The following is a 20,433-nucleotide window of genomic DNA, read 5'->3' as shown; positions in this document are numbered from 1 at the left end:
CATCTTTTCCCCATCCCAAATCCAGCTTTATCCCATCCCAAATCCAGCTTTCCCCATCCCAAATCCAGTTTTTCCCCATCCCAAATCCAGCCTTTTCCCCATCCCAAATCCAGCTTTATCCCATCCCAAATCCAGCTTTTCCCCATCCCAAATCCAGCTTTTCCCCATCCCAAATCCAGCTTTTCCCCATCCCAAATCCAGCTTTCCCCCATCCCAAATCCAGCTTTTTCCCGGGATCTCCATGCCTTTATCCCGGTATTTTTGGGATCCCGAAGGTTTTTCCCTCCTTTTCCCGCTGCCTTTCCAGCTCTTTGTGCATCCATAGGGAGAAAAGCAGGAATTCTCCTTCCTGTGGGATTTGGGGCTTCTCCCGGCTCCAAGGAACGGGAATTCCAGGTGGGAATGTTGGGAATGGGGGCCAGCAGCAGTGGGAGCTCCATTCCCAAGTTTTCCTTGGATTCTCTGGGATTTCCGCATCCTGAGGAATTCCTGGTTTTGACAGGAAACCTCCCGCAATTCCCAATTTTTCCTAGGATTCCATGGGATTTCCTGCTCCTCGGGAATTCCAGGAGCTCTTCCCAAGCCCCTGGAAGCAGCTCCAGGAAATCCTGGAAAGGAGGGAAACTCAACGGGAAAAGGAGGGAACGGGCAAAATTCCCAAAGGAACAACCTGGAGTGGAATTCTTGGAAAAACAGCCAGGAAAAAACCTCTGCACCGACCCCAAGGAGCAGAATTCCCAAATTTTCCGTTCCATCGGAATCCTCTTGGAGTTCTCTTGGAGAATCCCGTGGATTCTCCTCCATGAAATTCCTTGGAATTCTGCCATTCCCAGTTTTCCCATTTCTCACCCCACTTCCAAAATCTTTTTTTATTTCCCGGAATTCCCCGGAAGTTTTTATTCCCAAATTTGGCTTCTCCCCCTTTCTTTCCCCCTTGATTTTCCCACGATTTTTCCAGGGATCCCAATTTTTTTTCCCACTTTTTTCTCATCCCCCTCATGGATTTCTGACAGCAAAAATACCCCAAAATTCCGGATTTTCCGGCCTTTCCCACACATAAAGTGATTTAATTCCAAGAAATGGTGAATTCTACTTCAAAATTTATTCCGTTTTTCCATGTTTTCCACCCATTCTCCCCAAATCCTGAAGATTTGTCCCAGAATTCCTTGGATTTTTAACTCATCCTGAATTTTCGAGGGATTTTACCAAATTAATCCAGGCCAGTAAAGCAGGAAAATATTGGAAAATTCCATCAGAAAAATCAGGAATACTCCAATTATTCCATACATTTTCTCAGGAAAAAGCTAATTTAATTTAAAAAAAAAAATTAAAAAAAATCCAGTTTAGGGAATTTTGGAGCTATCCTGGAATTTTTCTCCTCGTTTTTTACCTTCGAATCAGCTTTTCCTCAATTTTTTAAATCAGATTTTCCCAATTTTTTCCCCCGGAACGCTGCAAAAATTCCAACTTTAAGGGGTTAGACCACAACTTGGGAATTCCCGTGGCATTCCAAGGGTGTCTTCCATGGAATTCCTGGATCCCAGGGATTTGTTTGATCCCAAAGTTCCCCAGCTGGGAAAGCTGAGGGTGGGGATTTGGGGGATTTTGGGAATTTTTTCCTGTGGAATTTGGGAGGGAATCCTGGGAAAAGAAAGGGAAAAGTTGCAATTTCCTGTGGGAAATAAACAAGGGAAAATCCCAGAAATTCCTGGGAAAAATAAAACAAGGGAAAATCCCAGAAATTCCTGGGAAAAATAAACAAGGGAAAATCCCAGAAATTCCTTGGAAAAATAAAACAAGGGAAAACCCCAGAAATTCCTTGGAAAAATAAAACAAGGGAAAATCCCAGAAATTCCTGGGAAAAATAAACAAGGGAAAATCCCAGAAATTCCTGGGAAAAATAAATCCCACCAATTCAAAATTCCCGTTCAAACAGCCAAGGGGGGAAAACCCTCAAATTCCTTGGAAAAAAAACCAAAAACAACCCCACAAATTCAAAATTCCTCTTAAAAATAAACAAGGAAAAATTCCACAAATTCCATCACAAATTCCTGCTAAAAAACCAATCCCGTCGATTCAAAATTCCTCTTAAAAATAAACAAGGAAAAATCCCACAAATGGAAAATTCCTGGTAAAAATTAACGAGGGAAAAAATCCACAAATTCCTGTTAAAAATTAACAAGGAAAAAAAAACAAACCATAAATTCAGAATTCCTGGTAAAAATGGACTGGACAAATTCCATTGAAAATTCCCCTTAAAAAACACATCCAAATAATTTCAAAATTAGCAGTTAAAGAAACAAGGAAAAATCCCAGGAATTCCATTAAAAATTCCCGGCAAAAACAAATCCCACAAACTCAGAATTCCTCTTAAAAATAAACAAGGAAAAATCCCAGGAATTCCATTACAAATTCCTGTTAAAAACAAGGAAAAAACCCCTCAAAATTCCCGCAAAAAACCAATCCCATAAATTCCAAATTCCTGATAAAAACAAACCAGGAAAAAATCCCAACCATTCCCATTAAAAACCAACCCCACAAATTCAGAATTCCTAGAAAAACAAAGCAGGAAGAAACACCCCAGGAATTAAAAATCACAGAAGGAAAATTGCACCGTGGAAAAATAACCCTTCAGATTTATTCCCAACATTACAATTCCCAAATTTTTTTTTTAATTCCCAAACTCTTGGAATACAAACAACGACAGGAGCAGCTTTAAACAGGGAATTCTGGCTTGGAACTGGGAAGAAATTCCCTCGGTAAGAAAAGAAAAAGGAATTTTCTGCACCTTCAAACAATCAAAATCCGCATTTTTTTTCCTTGGAAAAAAACCAAAGGAAAAAGCAGCTTTGCACTCCCGGAAATTCCTTTGAAATCCCAGCTTGTCCCAGCAAATTTTTATTCCTGGAGAAAAGTCCTTTTCCAACGGTTTTCAACGACACCAGGAGAAGAAATTCCATGAAAAATTCCCAAAGATTCGGCCCAGGAGCCACTTCTGGGGATACCTGGAAAAGAGAAATTTAAACAGAGCTCGGGTCAAAATCTGCCTCATTCCCAAATCCCAAACGTTTCAAAAAGTTTGGAATATTAATTCCAACCGAGGATTTCTCGGCCCACCCAAACTTGCATCCTAAACCCCTCAAACATCCCAAAAAAAAAGGAACATTTTGCAGTTTTCTGTTGCTGAAATTGGAATTTTTACCCGGAGCTGGATCCAGCTTCTCCCATCCCATTCCCAACACAATTCTTCCTGTTTTGATCCATATTCCTGGAATTCTTCCATGCTCACAGCTGAGGCTTTATCTCCATCCTGTCCTGTAAAATACACGGATAAAATCACGTTTTCCGAGGATTTTCAGCGTTCCCTTGATGCTTTCCAACAGCCCTTTGGGATTTTCCAGCCCTGTGTTTTCCAGGGAAAGCGGGAATGGATAAACGGGGATTTCAGAAGGAATTGAAGCACTTTTTACCCGAGTTCTGCTCCAGCCGATGGGAACAGCTTGGAAATCCCAAATCCTTGGAAAAGAGCGGCTCTTGCCTCGGATCCTCATCCTGCAGCGCCTGGAAAAGGATCCGGGAGCAGGGAATGGTTTGGGATGGGAAGGAGCTCCAAGCTCATCCCATTCCACGGGCTGGGATCATTCCCAGTATCCCAGGCTGCTCCAGGCTCACCCTGGACATCCCGGGGATGGAGCCGGGAGAGCTCCAGCCCCGCCAGGAATTCCTTCCCAATATCCCATCCCAATCTCCCCTTTCCCAGCGGGAGCCCTTCCCTGCGTCCTGGTCCTTGTCCCAGTCCCTCTCCAGCTCTCCTTTAGGCTCTGAGGATTCCCTGGATCCTTCCCTTCTCCAGCACTCCCAGCCTGGCTCCATCCCTGGAGCATCCCATTTTCCTTCCCAATTCCTGCACCTCAAACCCGTGCGGTCCCAACCCCAACGCCTTCCGCTCTCCCTGGCTGCTCCAACCTGCCCCGGGACATTCCCGGGATGGAGCAGCCACAGCTCCTCTGGAATTCCATCCCGGACAGGAACTCCTTGCCAACACCCCCTGCTCTCCTCCAGCCTGAGCCCACCACCCTCACCCTGACACTCCAATGGAAAAAAAACCACACAAAAAAATAAATAAAATAAAATAAATCCCTTTCTATCTTTCCTGGGAACTGAGGCATTCCCACCCTGGGCCCTGCTCCAGCTCAGCACAGCCGCTGCCCCTCAGGGATGTTCCCGGGGGATCCCCCTTTCCCCTTCCCTTCCCTTCCCTTCCCTTTTCCTTCCCCTTTCCTTTCCTTTCCTTTCCTTTCCTTTCCTTTCCTTTCCTTTCCTTTCCTCTTTCCTTTCCTTTCCTCTCCTTTCCTTTCCCCTTTCCTTTCCTTTCCTTTCCTTTCCTTTCCTTTCCTTTCCTTTCCTTTCCTTTCCCCTTCCCTTCCCTTCCCTTCCCGTCTTTCCTTTTTCCTTTCCTTTCCTTTCCTTCCCTTCCCTTCCCTTCCCTTCCCTTCCCTGTCCTTCCCTTCCCTTCCTTTCCCCTTCCTTCCTTCCCTTCCCTTCCCTTCCCTTCCCTTCCCGTCTTTCCTTTTTCCTTTCCTTTCCTTTCCTTCCCTTCCCTTCCCTTCCCTGTCCTTCCCTTCCCTTCCTTTCCCCTTCCTTCCTTCCCTCCCCTCCCCTCCCTTCCCTCCCCTTCTTCCTTTCCCTTCCCTTCCCTTCCCTTCCCTTCCCTTCCCTGTCCTTCCCTTCCCTTCCCTTCCCTTCCCTTCCCTTCCCTTCCCTTCCCTTCCCTTCCCTTCCCTTCCCCTCCCTTCCCTTCCCTTCCCCTCCCTTCCCTGTCCTTCCCTTCCCTTCCCTTCCCTTCCCTGTCCTTCCCTTCCCCTCCCTTCCCTTCCCCTCCCTTCCCTTCCCTTCCCTTCCCTTCCCTTCCCTTCCCTTCCCTTCCCCTCCCTTCCCTTCCCTTCCCTTCCCTTCCCTTCCCTGTCCTTCCCTTCCCTTCCCCTCCCTTCCCTTCCCTTCCCTTCCCTTCCCTTCCCTTCCCTTCCCTTCCCTTCCCTTCCCTTCCCTTCCCTTCCCTTCCCTTCCCTTCCCTTCCCTTCCCTTCCCGGGGCTCCCGCCGCCCTCAGGAGCCGCTCCCCCTCCCCTCAGCGCCGCCGCCATTGCCGTCCCTCCCTCGCTCGCCCCGCCCGCCGCCCGCCCCCCGCCGCCGGGGCCCGCGCCATTCCCGTGCCTCGCTCCGCACCTTTCCCTCCCTCCTGGCTGTGCTGCCGTGGCCGGGCGGCTCCGCCGTGGCGGCCGCTGCCCACCGCGGCTCCTCCCGCGGGCTCGGGCGGGCGCAGGGCGCAGCGCGCGGCGCGCCCGGCGCGGCGGAGCCGCGGCCGCTCCGTCCCCGTCAGGCGGCGGCGCGGAATGAGCCTGGGCTCGGCGCCGGGCTGTCCCCCTGCCCGGCACAGCCGCTCCCCCATTGGCTTCCGCCGCGCCTCGCGCCGCTGATTGGCCGAGCCGCGGCGGCGGCGCGCCGCCATTGGCCGGGCGCGCCGTCAATCGCGGCGCGGCGCCCGCCCCCGCGGTTATCAGGTTAGTGCGCGCCGCGGTGCTGCGCTCGGGCTTCCGAGCGGCGCTGGGCGAGCCCGAGTCCCTCCGCGCCCCGCGATCGGGGGGCTCTGCACGGGGTCACTGCGCCAGCCGAGCCGCGCACCCTCCGCGCCTCCCGCCAGCCACGGACATGGACATGAAGAAAAGGATCCACTTAGAGCTGCGGAACAGGACGCCCTCAGATGTAAGCAATGCAATGCCCGGAAAAAAAAAAAAAAAAAAAAAAATTAACGCTAATAACGCTAATGATGAGAATAATAAAAAGGCATCCCCACGGTTATTTTTTTTTAATTTTTTTTTTTTTTTGGCGGGGTGGAGCGTGCCAGGTGTTGGCGGGGCCGCTGCTGCCCTTGAGGTGCCTACCTGTGCGTGCGGGGGGCTGTGCCCCCCGGCTTGGGGGGCGCGGGGCGCTCCGGGGCCGCTCGGGGCTCCCCGCCGCTGCTCCTGCCCGTGCCGGGCTGCGATGCCTCGCACAGGGGCTGGCCGTGCGTTAAATAAAAAATAAGTTGCTCGCTGCTCTCTCTCTCGGCGTGTTTAGTTGGCAAATATTTGTGCAGGGCGCTGGGCTAGGGAGAGGCAGGCAGGGACTGCGAGTGAGTTGCGAATGGTTTAGTTTAAAGTGCGTCTTCATTTCTTTGCAGTGATCAGGCAAGAGAGACTGGGGAGCCATATTTGTAACTTTGTAGTCCTCATGAACGCGCCCTTTCTCTCTCTCTCTCTCTCTCCCTCTCTCCAGATGCTGAGAAGATAAAAGGAAAGAATTTTGAAACCGACGCTTAGCGTTGGTTGGGTTTGGTTTGGGCTTTTTTTTTTTTTTTTTCCCCTCCTCTGTTGTTGTGGTGTTTTTTTTTTTTTAATTTTGCTGGCGATGGGGCATCGCCGCCGGTAGCGCGAGCGTTGAATAACAATCCTAATAACCATAAGAATAATAAAAAATAATATTGGAAGAAATGAACGCACTCTCCACCCCCTCCATCCCCACACACGCACAAAAAGGCTGGATGTGTGTGCGTGTTTTTCCTTCTTCCCCCTTTTCCCCCCCTTCCTTCCCCCGGGGCCGGACTTCAGGTTGTTGTTCCGCGTCTGGCGGAATAAACGGGGGGACGGCGAAAAAACTTTGGCAGGACAAAAAAAAAAAAAAAAAAAAAAGAACCGACCAAAAAACCCAACAAAACCCCCCAAACAAGCAATGAAATAACAGCGGGGAGGAAAGAAGCGAAAAAATAGGAAAAGCACCCCAAAAAGAAAGAGCGGGCGGGAGGGGGCCGGGGGCAGGCGGGGCCGCGGCGGGGAAGCCCCTTCCCCTCAAACCCCCGGCCCGGGGAGGCTCCACCGAGCCCCGGCGCCGCCGAGCCGCCCGGGGAGGCTGCGGGGAGGGGAGAGCCGGGCGGCGAACGTACCTCAGCGGGCATGGCCCGGGGCAGCGCGGCGGGACGCGGCGGCCGAACCGAGCGCGGTGTGCTCCGGGGGGACGGGGCGGGGGGGGACACACACGCGACAAAGGCGGGCGCGGGGCGGCGGAAGCTGCGCTTTAAAGTTTAAAAACTCCTGGGCGAGCGGGAGGAGGAGGAGGAGGCCGGCGGAGGTGAGGGGTGGCGGGGAGGACTCAGCGGTACGGCCGCCATGGCCGGGGGGGCTCCGTGAGGCGAGCGCAGCGCCAAGTAGGACGCGGCGCCATGTTCTGTGCTGGCCCCCCCCTCACCGCCACCCCCGCCTTCCCCTCACGGCCGCCGCCTCCTCCTCCTCCATCTCCTCCTCCTCATCTCCTCCTCCTCCTCCTCCTGCCGCTGCCTCGGCCGTGAGGGAGCCCGCCGGCGCCGGGGCTGAGGCGCTGCGGAGGTTGCGGCGGAGCCCTCCCGACATGACGGGCGGCGCTGCCATTTTGTCGCCGGCCGCGGGGCGGGAGGGGATTGGTGAGGGCCGCGTTGGGGGTAAAATAAGAAGGAAAATAAATAAATAAAATAAAAGACGAAAAAACAAACGGATAGCTTGTTTAAAAAAAATTAGGGTTTCTTGATTGTTCGAGGCAAGGCGAGGCCCGCAGGGGGAGCAGCGGGAGGAGCGCCGCGGTTCCCCCGCGTGAGGAGCGCGGCCGGGAATCCGCCTCCTTCCTGGGCAGGGCCCTGTGGGGAGCAGCCTTGGGCTCGGGAAGTCTTTTCCTGCTTTTCATCCTCCTCTTTTTTCCCCCTTAAGTTTTTAAATAGTTCTTTTCTTTTTTTTTTTTTTTTTTTTATTTGCTCGTTTTTTGCCCCCCCCCCCCCTCCCGTTCCTGCCTCGCCGCCCTCATCGCTGCGGGTTTCCTTCCTCGTTTCGAACTCTTGTGTAAAACCAGCTTCCAAAGGGATAAACTCAATTTTTTTTCCCTCCCTCTTTTCCACGTTTGGATCGTCTGCTGCTTCTGCTCGCTTTTGCCTCACGCCAAAAAAAAAAAAAAAAAAAAAAAAGTTGGGAAAACTCGGAGCTGGAGGGAGTTCCCTGCTACTCAGGGCTGGGAATGGGCAGCAGGAAAATCGGGAATTTCACCTTTCGCCGCTTGGTTTTCCTTGGAATTTTCAGGGAATTTGGTACCTTGATCCCCCCCACAAAGTGGTCTAAATCCCGTTTTTCCAGGTTTTTAGGCAGAGAGCTGGAAATTGCAGTCGGGAATGTTGTTGTGTTCTGAGCTGTGAGCACGTGTTTTTATAGGGAACGGAGTTTGTGGGATGAGTTTTGTTCCTTGAAAGTATTAAAGGAAAATCCTGCTAATTCCACCCTCTGGAATTGGGATTTGGCAGGAATCTTGATGCCAAAGTCATTAGTTCTTGGATTTTAGGGAGTTTTGGGTGGGCAGGATGAGTTTGGGAATTGTTTCCCTTAATTTTTTCCATTGGATAATCCCAGAAAGTCACATCCTGATTAATAAAACATCCCAAAAATATCCTGGGGTGGATTCTGTGGAGAAATTCCTTCGCCTGTTTCATTTTTGTTGTTTAGCTTTTCAATTTCCTCTTTAATTTTTTTAATGTTAATTCAGTGTCAGGAAAAAAAGTGGATTTTACTGCTGGAAAACTGGGAATTCTTGGATGTTTTTGGATGTTTTTTCCCCCAGCTATTCCCACTTTTTATCCCGTTAAATTTACGAATCACAGCAAAATGGTGATTTTATTTTTCTTATCAATATAATTTTGATTATAATTAATTAATTGCTCTTAATTTCCTTCAGGATGTGTTCCCCTGGGCAGATTTTGGCACTTTGGTGCTCATTCCCATTGGAAAACCTGGGGGAAAATCCAAATATTGGGAAGTAGTGGTGGCTGGGGGGGTTAAAATTAGCCTGAAATTTTGATTTAATGTGGGAAAAAAATTCCTTGATTGCCCCAAATTCCATCAGAACATTTGGAATTTCCCAAAAAAACGGGATTCTCAGGAGGCAAAAACCAAATCCAACAGAATGCCAGAAAAAAAAAAAAAAAAGGAAAAATGGGAAAAACAGCTGAGAGGAGAAAGCTTTTTTGAAAAACCTATTTTTGATTTTGCAGGGAATTTTTCCACAGATTTTCTCACTTTTGTTTCCCTTTGGAATTAAATTTTCCAGAGGGAAAAGAAAAGGACTGGGAATGAGAATATTGGGAATTTAAAAGCCAGGACTGGGAGGAATAAAAGTTTGATCCCTGATGGAATCGCCGTGGACTGGGGGGAAGGAGAGACTTTGGCTTTTTTCCTGGTTTTTCCTGGAAAAAAGGGAGGAGCCTTCCTAAAATTCCTTCTGAATGCCAGGGGAGGCTCAGGTGGGACATCAGCAGGAATTTTTTCATGGAAAAAGGTGGATAAACATTGGAAAGGGCAGCCCTTGTGGAATTCCCATCCCTGGAAGTGTCCAAAAAATTCCTGGAAGTGCCACTCGGAGCTTTGGGATCAGGCACAGCTTGGACTCGGTCCTGGATGTCTTTTCCAGCCTCCGGGATCCCGGAATGCTGGAATTTCTTGGAGGGGTTTTCCAAGGGAGTTGCAGCAGAGGAGGAATTCCGATGGGAATTTTGGGAAAGCCAGGATGAGGTTGGAGTCCGGTTGGAGCTTCCTGGGGATGGGAATTTGGTGTTCCCGGGAAAGGTTGGATGGATGGCTGCGTTCCATGGATTCTTCCGAGCGTTTTCCAAGGATTTCTCTGGCTCTGGGTTGGAATTCCAGCTGGATGAGCTGGCGTGGAAGAGGCAGGAATGGAGCGCGTTCCCAAGGATCCTGCCTTTCCTCAGGAATGCTGGATTCCTCAGATCCCCCGGGGAACGGCTGAAGGAAACAGGATTCCGTGGCTAGGGGGAATTCCCATGAACTGGAGCTTGGAGAAATCCCAGAGAATTCCCGGGAAGCCCTGGCAGCCGCGGTGCCGCTTCCATCCGTAGAGGAGCCGATGGAATTCTGCTCCTGATCCCAGTATCCGTGTTAATCCCATCCAGTCCCTTCCCAGCCTCTGCTGTGGGATTCTCTGGGCTGGGTGATTCCCAGGATTTCCATGGAATTGGGATTTCCCGGGAACGGGGTCGTGTTCCAGCACTGTCTCTCCCTGCCCCGGGAGTTTTGGGATTCTCTTCCCAGCACATTCCCAGCCAGGAGATGCTCGTGGATAACTGGTTGGAAATCCATTTATGCCATCTTGGATATTTCCCAAGGGGAATTTGGTATTCCCAGGAAAGGTTTGATCCCGGAAAAGTGGTGGGGTTGGGTTGATGGCTGGGTTCCACGGTTTAGTGGTGCTTTCCAAGGATTCTCTCATTCCAGGTTGGAATTCCAGTTGGGATGAGCTGGTGTGAAAGAGCTGGGAACGGAGCATTCCCAAGGATTCAGGAATCAGTTTATCCCATCTGGGATATTCCCAAAAAAGCCCTGGAAGGGCTGTATCCATACCCAAATCCCGTGGGGTTTGGGGAAGGAATTCCATCCACTGTTTATCCCGGGGCAGGAAAACCTCGGGAATTCTCCCTTCCCTTTGGAATGCTATCCCGCTCCAGGTCAGCTCCTCATTCCTGAGCAGCAGCAGCTGAGGATCCCCCTGGGATGGGAATCCCATGGGATGGGAATCCCCGGTGGCCAAGGGCCATGGCACCTGCTGCCCGCCCTGCCCTGGGCAGAATTCCAAGGGCTCTGGAAAAACCTGGAAGAGCTCCGGAGCTGTGGCCAAGCGGACACGGAGCAGCTGCTGGGAGATATCCCATGGAAGCCTTCCCTGTTTCCCACCGGGAGTGGGACAGCTCTGAGCTGCCGTGGGGTTGGGTCATGGAGAGCTTGGAATTGCAGCTGGAATTTAATTAGTTGATGATTTTAATTGGGTTCTTGAGGATTTTGGGATGATCTTGGAGCGGGGGTTGGCTCATCGGAGCCTTCGGAGCAGCTCCGGTAATCCCGGGATTGAGTAGGAAGCTCATCCAAGTTTTTTGCTGGTCTGGTGGCGTTCCAGGTGGGATTGGAGTGGGAAATCTAGATCATTTCTCGCCTCTGGTTGGAATTTTGGGGGGGACAAATCCTTGGAAAAGTTCCCTGTTAGAGGAGCTGTGGAAAGTGATGGCCTCTCCCAAGGCTTCTCCTCTTTGAAATCCCGAGATTTTATGGAGAGGGAATGTGCCGTGGAAGGCAGAGAGCTGTGGGTGTTGGGAAAAATCCCACAAATCCAGTTCCTCCTCCTTTGGCACACCTGGATTTCCTTGAGGATTCTTAGGGCATGGAGCCATGCTGGAATTTTGTTTGGAATGCTGCTGTTTCCAGAGGTTCAGGGAGTTAACACCGACACGATGTTGCTCTTGGGAAGGGTTGGGAATGTGCTCTGCTCTTCCCAAACTGTCTCTGAACTCATCCAAGCTTCCCAAACGCGGCCCTCTTGGATTCCAGGAGCTTTCTCCATGGATTTGTTGGATCTGTGCCTTTGCCCAGTGCTGGAAACAGGGAAGGAGGGAATGTGGAATTTGTGCACCAAGCTTCCTGAAAAGCGGGGAGTAAACAACCTTCCATAAAAAACTCCATGGAGACGTTGGAATGGGACGATCTTCAAAGTCCCTTCCAACCCAAAACATTCCAAGATTCCAAAAAAATACAAATTAAAAGGGGATAAAAAAGGCAGTTGGGTCATTTGCTTTGGTGCTGAGGGGTTTTCCTTTTTATCCAAGACTATTTCCAGCTCTTCCTTAAATCTCTGAGGGAATTGTTGTCGAATTCGCTGGTTTTCTGTGCAATTCCATGTTTTCCATGCTGGGAGAGGATGGAGGGATGGATATCCCACCTCCTGGACCAGGAGCAGTGCTGTTTGTCCCTCAGGGCTCATTCCCTCCCCTCCGTTCCTGCTCCTGAAATTCCTGTGAGGAATTCCCAAATTCCTCTGAGGCAAAACCCACCTGGAGCTTCCTGTTCCAGGGATGCTGGGATGAGAAAAGCAGGGACACAGATAAGGAGGATTCGCCTCCATTCCAATTTTCCCACCTTTTTTTTTGGCGGGAACTCCGGGTGTGCGTGGAGAACATGAGGGGAAAAAACTCTTTATTTATCCCAAATGGATCCTCTGGAGAATCCTGGTAATTAAACGCCATGGAGGGAAAAGATCCATGAATTTTTCAGCTGAATTTCAACCCAATGAGTAATTTAGGAATTTTAAAGGGTTTTTCCCTCAGAGTGTGGGATCGGGAGCAGTGCTGTTTGTCCCTCAGGGCTCATACCCTTCCCCTCCGTTCCCGCTCCTGAAATTCCTGTGAGGAATTCCCAAATTCCTCTGAGGCAAAACCCACCTGGAGCTTCCTGTTCCAGGGATGCTGGGATGAGAAAACGGAGCAGAGACACAGATAAGGAGGATTCGCCTCCATTCCAATTTTCCCACCTTTTTTTTTGGCAGGAACTCCGGGTGCGTTTGCAAAACATGAGGGTAAAAAGCCTATTTATTTATCCCAAATGGATCCTCTGGAGAATCCTGGTAATTAAACACCATGGAGGAAAAAGATCCATGAATTTTCCACCTGAATTTCAACCCAATTAATAATTTGGGCACTTTTTTTGGGAATTGTGGGAGCTTTTTCCCTCACGTGAAGGGAAAAAACATCTTTATTTATCCCCAAATGGATCCTCTGGAGAATCCTGATAATTAAACACCGTTGAGGGAAAAGATCTACTTATTTTCCGTATTTTGGGGGGGTTTTCTATCTAAATTTCAACCCACCGACTGGTTTGGTGGTTTATTTTGGGAATCTTGGGATTTTTTTACCCTCGGCGTGTGGGATCAGGAGCGCTGCCTTGATCTCGGCTTTTGTCTTACCTCAGCCCCAAACTCCCGCGTTTCTCTGCTGAAAAACTCCTGGCTCTTGCTAATTCCCTGGAATTCCTCCTCTTTTTTCCTCGATTTGTTCCCGTCGCAGGTGAAAGAGCTCGTTCTGGACAACTGCCGGTCGTACGAAGGGAAAATCGAGGGCCTCACGGATGAGTTTGAGGAGCTGGAATTCCTCAGCACAATCAACGTCGGCTTAACCTCAGTTGCAAACTTACCAAAGTTAAACAAACTTAAGAAGGTAAATCCCCCCTCCCCGAGCCAAATCCCGCTCTGCCCCTTCTCCACGTGTGGAAAAGCCGCTGGAAACGGGATCCGATGGGATTTTTGAGGATGTTTTTGGGCCCTTTTGCAGCTCGAGTTGAGCGACAACAGAATCTCAGGAGGCCTGGAAGTGTTGGCAGAGAAGTGTCCGAACCTCACGCACCTAAACCTAAGCGGCAACAAAATTAAAGATCTCGGGACAATAGAACCTCTGGTGAGTCGGGATTGCTCCTGGGAATGGGATTCATCCCGTTCCAAACCCTTGGAATTCCTTCCTCTATCCCAGCTTGCTCCAAGCCCAGCCTTGGGTGGTTCCAGGGAATGTTGCTCCTGGATTCTGTACCAGATCCTTTCCTCCCTCATTCCTTCCCCTAATCCCATTTTTTCCTGCATCCCAACTCCTGGAGAGTTGGTTTTGCTCTAAGGAATGGGATTCATCCCATTCCAAACCCTTGGAATTCCTTCCTCTATCCCAGCTTGCTCCAAGCCCAGCCTTGGGTGGTTCCAGGGAATGTTGCTCCTGGAATCTGTACCAGATCCTTTCCCCCCTCATTCCTTCCCCTAATCCCATTTTTTCCTGCATCCCAACTCCTGGAGAGTTGGTTTTGCTCTAAGGAGTGGGATTCGTCCCATTCCAAACCCTTGGAATTCCTTCCTCTATCCCAGCTTGCTCCCAGCCTGGCCTTGGGTGCTTCCAGGGAATGCTGCTCCTGGATTCTGCACCAGATCCTTTCCCCCCTCATTCCTTCCCCTAATCCCATTTTTTCCTGCATCCCAACTCCTGGAGAGTTGGTTTTGCACTAAGGAATGGGATTCATCCCGTTCCAAACCCTTGGAATTCCTTCCTCTATCCCAGCTTGCTCCCAGCCTGGCCTTGGGTGCTTCCAGGGAATGCTGCTCCTGGATTCTGCACCAGATCCTTTTTCCCCTCATTCCTTCCCCAAATCCCAGCGAATCCCGGGATCCAGGCCGCATCCCAAGTCCCTGTTCCCGTTCCCGGTGAGCCGCTGCTTCCCTCTAGTGGCTGCCAGGCCGGGTTCCCCCATTCCCGGCGGGAATCTCATCTTCCCAGGATTCTGCAGGCTCTGAATCCATCTCCCGGCACAACAATTCCCATGAAAATCCTTCTTCCAGGAGCAGCTCCTTCCTGCATCTCCTTTCCTGCAGCACAGGGAAAAGGCAGGGCTGGTAAATTCAAGGAAAAGCCTGGAAATGCTCCCAGCTCTCCCAGTTTTCCCATTTCCAGGCCTTTTTCCTGAGTGCTTTTTGCATTAAAGTGAAGGGAGATATTCCCTTACAGTTGATATTTCTTATCCATGGATAAGCCTTGATGCAAATGCTCGATTCCTTTGGATTTTATTTTTAGAATTTTCAAATTCTGGGAGCAGTGCAAAATTCTTCTCAAAGAAAAATTCTACAAAGCCTCCAGGAATCAAATTCCTATTCAATTTAAAATGAAAATTCCATTCCAAAAGAAAAACGTGGTTTGTTCATTTTCCGTACTCTTAAGGAAAACTAATCCAATTTTTTAAACCTCTCTTAGCAAAGCTTTTGTGTCCAATTGCTCCAATCCTGCTTCCGTCTGCAGGAATTCCTGGATCTGGCTCCTTTGGGATACTTTCCTGGCTATCAGTCATTCCCTTGGATTTGGGAGCTGCAGGACTCCAGGGAGAGCCTTTCCCATCTCAACTGAAATTGGGATTTTTCCCCAAGCGGTTTTTCCTGGATTGGGGGTGGAAATTCCAGAGGGAGCTGATTGGGAAAGTGGGGAGGAGCTGGTTGATTCCAAGTTCAGGCAATTTGGGAATTCAGGATATTTTTTATATAAAGATTCCATTTTTTTTCCCCCGTGCCTGCCATCTCCAGTGAGCCCAAAACCCCCCCGGGAATCCCTTGAGCACATTCCCCTTGGGCTCCTTGCCTTGGGAGGGAACTCCCGCGCCAGCAAACCTTCCAAATTCCTTTGTTTTCCCAGAAAAAGTTGGAAAACCTGAAGAGCTTAGACCTGTTCAACTGTGAGGTGACCAACTTGAACGACTACAGAGAAAACGTGTTCAAGCTGCTGCCGCAGCTGACGTACCTGGACGGCTACGACAGGGACGACAAGGAAGCGCCGGATTCCGACGCCGAGGGATACGTGGAGGGGCTGGATGACGAGGAGGAGGATGAGGATGGTACGGGAATGGGAACCGGCACCCGGAGGGAGAGGGAGGGAGGGAATTGAGGGGAAGGAGTAAGAGAATTGAGGGGAAGGAGTGAGGGAATTGATGGGAAGGAGTAAGAGAATTGAGGGGAAGGAGTGAGGGAATTGATGGGAAGGAGTAAGAGAATTGAGGGGAAGGAGTGAGGGAATGAGGGAAGGGATGAAGGAATTGAGGGGAGGAATGAGGGAAAGGACATCTCTGTCATGAGGGAATTGAGAGGAAGGAATGAGGGAATTGATGGGAAGGAGTGAGGGATTGAGGGGAAGGAATGAGGGAATTGAGGGGAAGGAGTGAGGGAATGAGGGAAGGGATGAAGGAATTGAGGGGAGGAATGAGGGAAAGGACATCTCTGTCATGAGGGAATTGAGGGGAAGGAATGAGGGAATTGATGGGAAGGAGTTGAAGAAATTGAGGGGAAGGAATGAGGGAATTGAGGGGAAGGAGTGAGGGAATGAGGGAAGGGATGAAGGAATTGAGGGGAGGAATGAGGGAATTGAGGGGAAGGAGTTGAAGGAATTGAGGGGAAGGAATGAGGGAATTGATGGGAAGGAGTTGAAGGAATTGAGGGGAAGGAATGAGGGAATTGAGGGGAAGGAGTAAGGGAATTGAGGGGAAGGAATGAGGGAATTGAGGGGAAGGAGTAAGGGAATTGAGGGGAAGGAATGAGGGAATTGAGGGGAAGGAGTGAGGGAATTGAGGGGAAGGAGTGAGGGAATTGATGGGAAGGAGTGAGGGAATGAGGGGAAGGAGTAAGGGAATTGAGGGGAAGGAATGAGGGAATTGAGGGGAAGGAATGAGGGAATTGATGGGAAGGAATGAGGGAATTGAGGGGAAGGAATGAGGGAATTGAGGGGAAGGAATGAGGGAATTGAGGGGAAGGAGTGAGGGAATTGAGGGGAAGGAATGAGGGAATTGAGGGGAAGGAATGAGGGAATTGAGGGGAAGGAGTGAGGGAATGAGGGGAAGGATCTTGGTGTCCCAAAGGAATGAGGGGAAGGAGTTGATGAGGGAAAGGACTTCAGTGTCCTGAGGGAATAGGGGGAAGGAGTGAGGGAAATGATGAAATTGATGGAATGGAGGGAAATAAATTGAGGGAATGAGGGAAAGGAGTCCTTAAGGAATGGTGGGAGAGGGAGCTGTGTGTCCTGAGGGAATGGGGGGAAGGACCCTTGGTGTCCCAAAAAAATGGTGGGAGAAGGGGGGAAGAACCTCAGTGTCCCAGAAAATGCGGGAAAGACCCGAGTGTCCTGAGGGAATGAGGGGAAGAAATCAGGGAAAGGAACTGCATGTCCCAAAGGAGTGAGGGGAAGGACCTGAGGGAATGAAGGAAGAAGTGAGGGAATTGAGGGGAGAAATGCGGGAATGAAGGAAAGAGTAAGGGAATGAGGGGAGGGAATGAGGGAAAGGACCTCAGTGTCCCAAAGGAATGAGGGAATGAGGGAAAGGACCTGAAGGAATGAGGGGAAGGAGCCGAGTGTCCTGAGGGAATGGTGGGAAGGAGCCAGGCAGGGCCTGAAGGAGCAACTTCCTCAGTTTTATCCCTAGTGAAAGACCGGGACGACAAGGAAGCGCCGGATTCCGACGCCGAGGGATACGTGGAGGGGCTGGATGACGAGGAGGAGGATGAGGATGGTAGGTGGGATGTGCTCCGTGGGATTCCTGCATCCCAAAGGAATGAGGGGAGGAGGAGGTGGCAGGGCCTGGGAAAATCCCATTCCTCCGTCTGGGAATGGAGGGGTGGGATTGGGACGGACTGGAGGAATTACGGGAACAGGGATGAGCAATGGATAAGAAGGAATGTCCTGGAATTGTGGAAATCCTCATGGAAAAGGGATTTTTTTGCATGGGCATGGAAAAAAAGCAGGAATCTGGGAGCTGCTCCATGAGGGAAGTGCATGGAAAACACTGGGGAGCTCCAGGGGATCTGTGCCAAGAACTGAGGAAGGAACAGCCTGGAATTCCAGGGAATTCCAAGGAATCCCAGTGCTGTAGGCACCACCTTTCCCTGGCTGCCCCTAGAGCCCGTCCCAGGACAAGGATCCGGCTGATCCCGGGGAATTTTCTGGATTCTCCCATCCCAGCAGCTCAGCAGAAAAGCTGGATGCGCACTTTTCCCGGGAATGCCGAGTGGGAATTCTGGGAAGGTTCCCAAAAGCTCCCAAACACACGGAAAACATTCCAGGGGCTTGGCACTTCCTGGTTTTCTGCTGGGAATTTTGGGAATCACCTAAAAGGCTGGAATTTTGTGTCCATGGGAAGGCTCCCAATGGATGGATGATGGGAAAGCTCTCCTCCATCCATTCCTGGAAAAGCTGGGATTCCCCAGCTCCCAAATCCTTGGGAATAGTGGGAAGTGGAGCAGCTGGAGCGACTCCAACCCTGCATTCCTCGACAATCCTGTGCTATCCCTAAGGAATTCTCTGCTCAGATTCCCAGATTTTGGGTGGAATTATTCCAAAAGCCTCAACTTTTTCCATGGATTTTGTTTTTCCAGAGGAGGAATACGACGACGATGCTCAGGTAGTGGAGGATGAGGAGGACGAGGAGGAGGAGGAGGAAGGGGAGGAGGAGGATGTGAGCGGAGAGGAGGAGGTGAGCCTTGGAATTCCGCCTTGGAATTCCGCCTCGGGAATCGGCGGGAACCAGCTGGGAAGGAAATCTGGGATTTGAGGAATTTTAGGATTCACTTTTTGCTGGGGCGGATGAAGGATGGGATTGAGGGGGGGAAATGGGGTTGGAGGAAGGAAAATGGGATTTTAGGAGGGAAAATGGAATCGAGGGAGGAAAAAAAAAGGGAAAAGGGGAAAGCGGGATGGGAGGAAGGGAAATGGGATTGGAGGTGAGAAAGTGGAATGGGAAAGGGGAAAACAGAATTCCAGGGATTTGTTTTCCCTCTCCTCCTGCCCCTCTGGAATGTTCCTGAGCCTCCTCAGTTCTGCTCCGAGGCTCTGGATCATTCCAGCTTTTCCCACTCCCATAAATCCCAATGCAGTTTTCCTGAACTCGGGAATGGCACATTCCCACATTCCCAGCTGCAGCTCAGGGATTGATTCCCTGGGCTTTCGGTGCCAGCTCCTGCTATTCCATAAAAAACTGGAATACTGGGAAGTGGCTGAGGACATTGCCAAGGACATTCCCTCCTTGGAAGACGGGATATTGGGAAAGCTCCTGGGCTTGATCCCAAGCTTTACATCCCGTTTTTTCCTGGAATTCCAGGAGGATGAGGAAGGCTACAACGACGGCGAGGTGGATGACGAGGAGGACGAGGAGGAGCCTGGTACGGAACCAATCCCACTTTTCCTAAGGAAAAACCACCCCAGTTCCATGGAAAATGGAATTCCCGGAAAAGCAGGAATGTGGCTCCTGGAATAATGGGAATTCTTTCTTTTTTCCAGAGGAAGAGCGGGGTCAGAAGAGGAAACGAGAGCCTGAGGATGAGGGGGATGAGGACGACTGAGCAGCTTTTCCCTGGAAAAAATTCCCTCTTGTGATTTGACTGTTTTTATCCCGGAATTCCCCCTTTTCCCACTCCCGACCCTTTGGATTTCCTTTTCTTTTCCTGGTTTTTTTTTTTGGTTTTTTTTTTTTGGTTTTTTTTTTCCGGATTGTAACGTTGCTGTGGGAACCGAGCGGGAGCAGCGAGGGTGGGAAGGGAATAAAATCCTATTTTTACTGCCGCTCCTCCTCCGATTCTTTGGGAATTTTTTCCTTGGATCCTTTTCCTTGAATCCCTGGAACTGCGAGAGTCGAGTAGGAACCGAGTTGGGAATTCTCGGAGCGGAGCTTGGACATCTCGGAAGCAAACCAAGGAGAAAACCGAGCTGAAATCATGGATGAGCCGGGATTTTCCCACCTCTGCCATTCCCAAATCCACGTTTTTTCAGGAATGGCAGCCAGGCCTTCTCCCTGGGGTGGCAATGGTGCCTTGCTCCATGGGTTTTGGTTTTTTTTTTTTTTTTGGGAATGCTGCCATTTTCAGCCCTTTTTCCCGACTTTGGGAATTCCCTCTTTGTACATAGCGACCAAACATTGGTTTTTTTTTTTTTTGGGAATGTTGGATTTTTCGGGATGGGTTCGGAGCTGGTGACTTTGCGATCCCTGTGTGTTGTGTGTTCCCAGTTTTCCTTTAATTTGGGGGGGAATTTTAGGGTTTTTAGTAAGTATTTTTTATTTTGGGGGTTTTTAAGGGGAATTTTAGGGGATTTTCATGGCTCCAGTGCAGCCAAATCCCTGGAAATGGCAGGCATGAAAAAAAATGGGGATTTCTACAAAAAAATATCCCAAATTCCCAAATTTCCTGATCTTGGAATAAACCACCTCCTCCCTGCTTTCCCGATCAGCTCCCTCTGGAATTTCTGTCCCTAATCCAGGAAAAACCACATGGAAAATCCCAATTTTTTCACCCGGAAAGCCAGGAATTCCAGGAGCAATGCCTGAAATTCCATGGAAATTCCTGAAAATTGTATTTTCTTACTTTGTGGGAGGCAAAAAAACAAGGAAAATCCTTGGGGAATGTACAGATCCTGCGGGGGATAAATCCCTTTGGAAGTGACTTGGATTTCCTAGGAAAGCTTCCATGTGTAGAAATCCAGCGGCTCCAGGTTTTTTTGGGAATTTGGGGGCCCGGCAGAGCCACCTTTGGAGTTTTTGTCTGTTTGGCTTTGAGGAATTTCAATAAAGCTTTTGATACAAATCCCGCCTCTGGAATTCTTTCTGGGAAAACAAGGAATGGCTGCCCTGAAAAAGCGGGAATTCACAGATCTTTTTTAGCACCCTAAAAAAAAAACAGGGAATTGCAGCTCTGGAAAAGTGGGAACTCAAGAATTTTTTTAGCACCTTTGGCTCCCTAAAAAGAAGGAATGGCAGCCCTGGAAAAGCGGGAATTCCTGGTGTTTTTAGCACCTTTGGCTCCCTAAAATCCTTTGGATGGAGGCCTGGAATGGTTTCCCTTGGGAACGGGGGGTTCTGGGGGATTATCCCAGGAAAACCGGAGCTTTTCTCCTGGGAAATCCTCTCCTGGCTTTGCCAGGCTGGGAACAAGGAGCTCCTGGATCCCGGGGAAGAGCCAGCGCTCCGTGTTTTCCTCCCTCTGGAATGAGCTGGATCCTGGGA

At 50.1% G+C, this 20,433-nt stretch overlaps 2 protein-coding genes across 5 annotated transcripts; one reads left to right on the top strand and one right to left on the bottom strand.

Moving 5' to 3' along the window:
* Positions 1 to 1,082: 1,082 nt before the first annotated feature.
* Positions 1,083 to 7,290, bottom strand: LOC110477572 (uncharacterized). 3 transcript variants are annotated; one of them, XR_013340683.2, is made up of 5 exons: positions 6,978 to 7,290; positions 5,225 to 6,316; positions 3,471 to 3,561; positions 3,203 to 3,315; positions 1,083 to 3,005 (listed from the first exon to the last, which is right to left on the bottom strand). XR_013340683.2 is itself a non-coding variant. In XM_085589061.1 (3 exons), exon 1 carries the CDS (start codon positions 5,140 to 5,142, stop codon positions 4,213 to 4,215), a length of 930 nt encoding a protein of 309 aa, XP_085445187.1. In that variant the 5' UTR covers positions 5,143 to 5,218; the 3' UTR covers positions 1,083 to 3,005; positions 3,203 to 3,315; positions 3,471 to 4,212. The 3 variants fall into 3 exon arrangements, 2 of the variants coding, with proteins under 2 accessions (XP_085445187.1, XP_085445188.1); XM_085589061.1 differs by lacking the exons at positions 5,225 to 6,316; positions 6,978 to 7,290 and having other exon boundaries at positions 3,471 to 5,218; XM_085589062.1 differs by lacking the exons at positions 5,225 to 6,316; positions 6,978 to 7,290 and having other exon boundaries at positions 3,203 to 3,310; positions 3,471 to 5,218.
* ANP32A (acidic nuclear phosphoprotein 32 family member A) lies at positions 5,587 to 20,014 on the top strand. 2 transcript variants are annotated; one of them, XM_077785961.2, is made up of 8 exons: positions 5,587 to 5,761; positions 12,945 to 13,094; positions 13,209 to 13,331; positions 15,093 to 15,291; positions 16,867 to 16,953; positions 17,816 to 17,913; positions 18,538 to 18,598; positions 18,717 to 20,014. In XM_077785961.2, exons 1-8 carry the CDS (start codon positions 5,708 to 5,710, stop codon positions 18,776 to 18,778), a joined length of 834 nt encoding a protein of 277 aa, XP_077642087.1. In that variant the 5' UTR covers positions 5,587 to 5,707; the 3' UTR covers positions 18,779 to 20,014. The 2 variants fall into 2 exon arrangements, with proteins under 2 accessions (XP_077642087.1, XP_077642086.1); XM_077785960.2 differs by having other exon boundaries at positions 16,855 to 16,953.
* The last annotated feature ends 419 nt before the right edge of the window (positions 20,015 to 20,433 follow it).

The sequence above is a fragment of the Lonchura striata genome, chromosome 10 (genome assembly GCF_050655825.1).
Source record: "Lonchura striata isolate lonStrDom1 chromosome 10, ASM5065582v1, whole genome shotgun sequence".
NCBI classification, from domain to species: domain Eukaryota; kingdom Metazoa; phylum Chordata; class Aves; order Passeriformes; family Estrildidae; genus Lonchura; species Lonchura striata.
The sequence above is the reverse complement of the archived record's forward strand: the minus strand, read 5'-3'. Positions and strand labels throughout refer to the sequence as shown.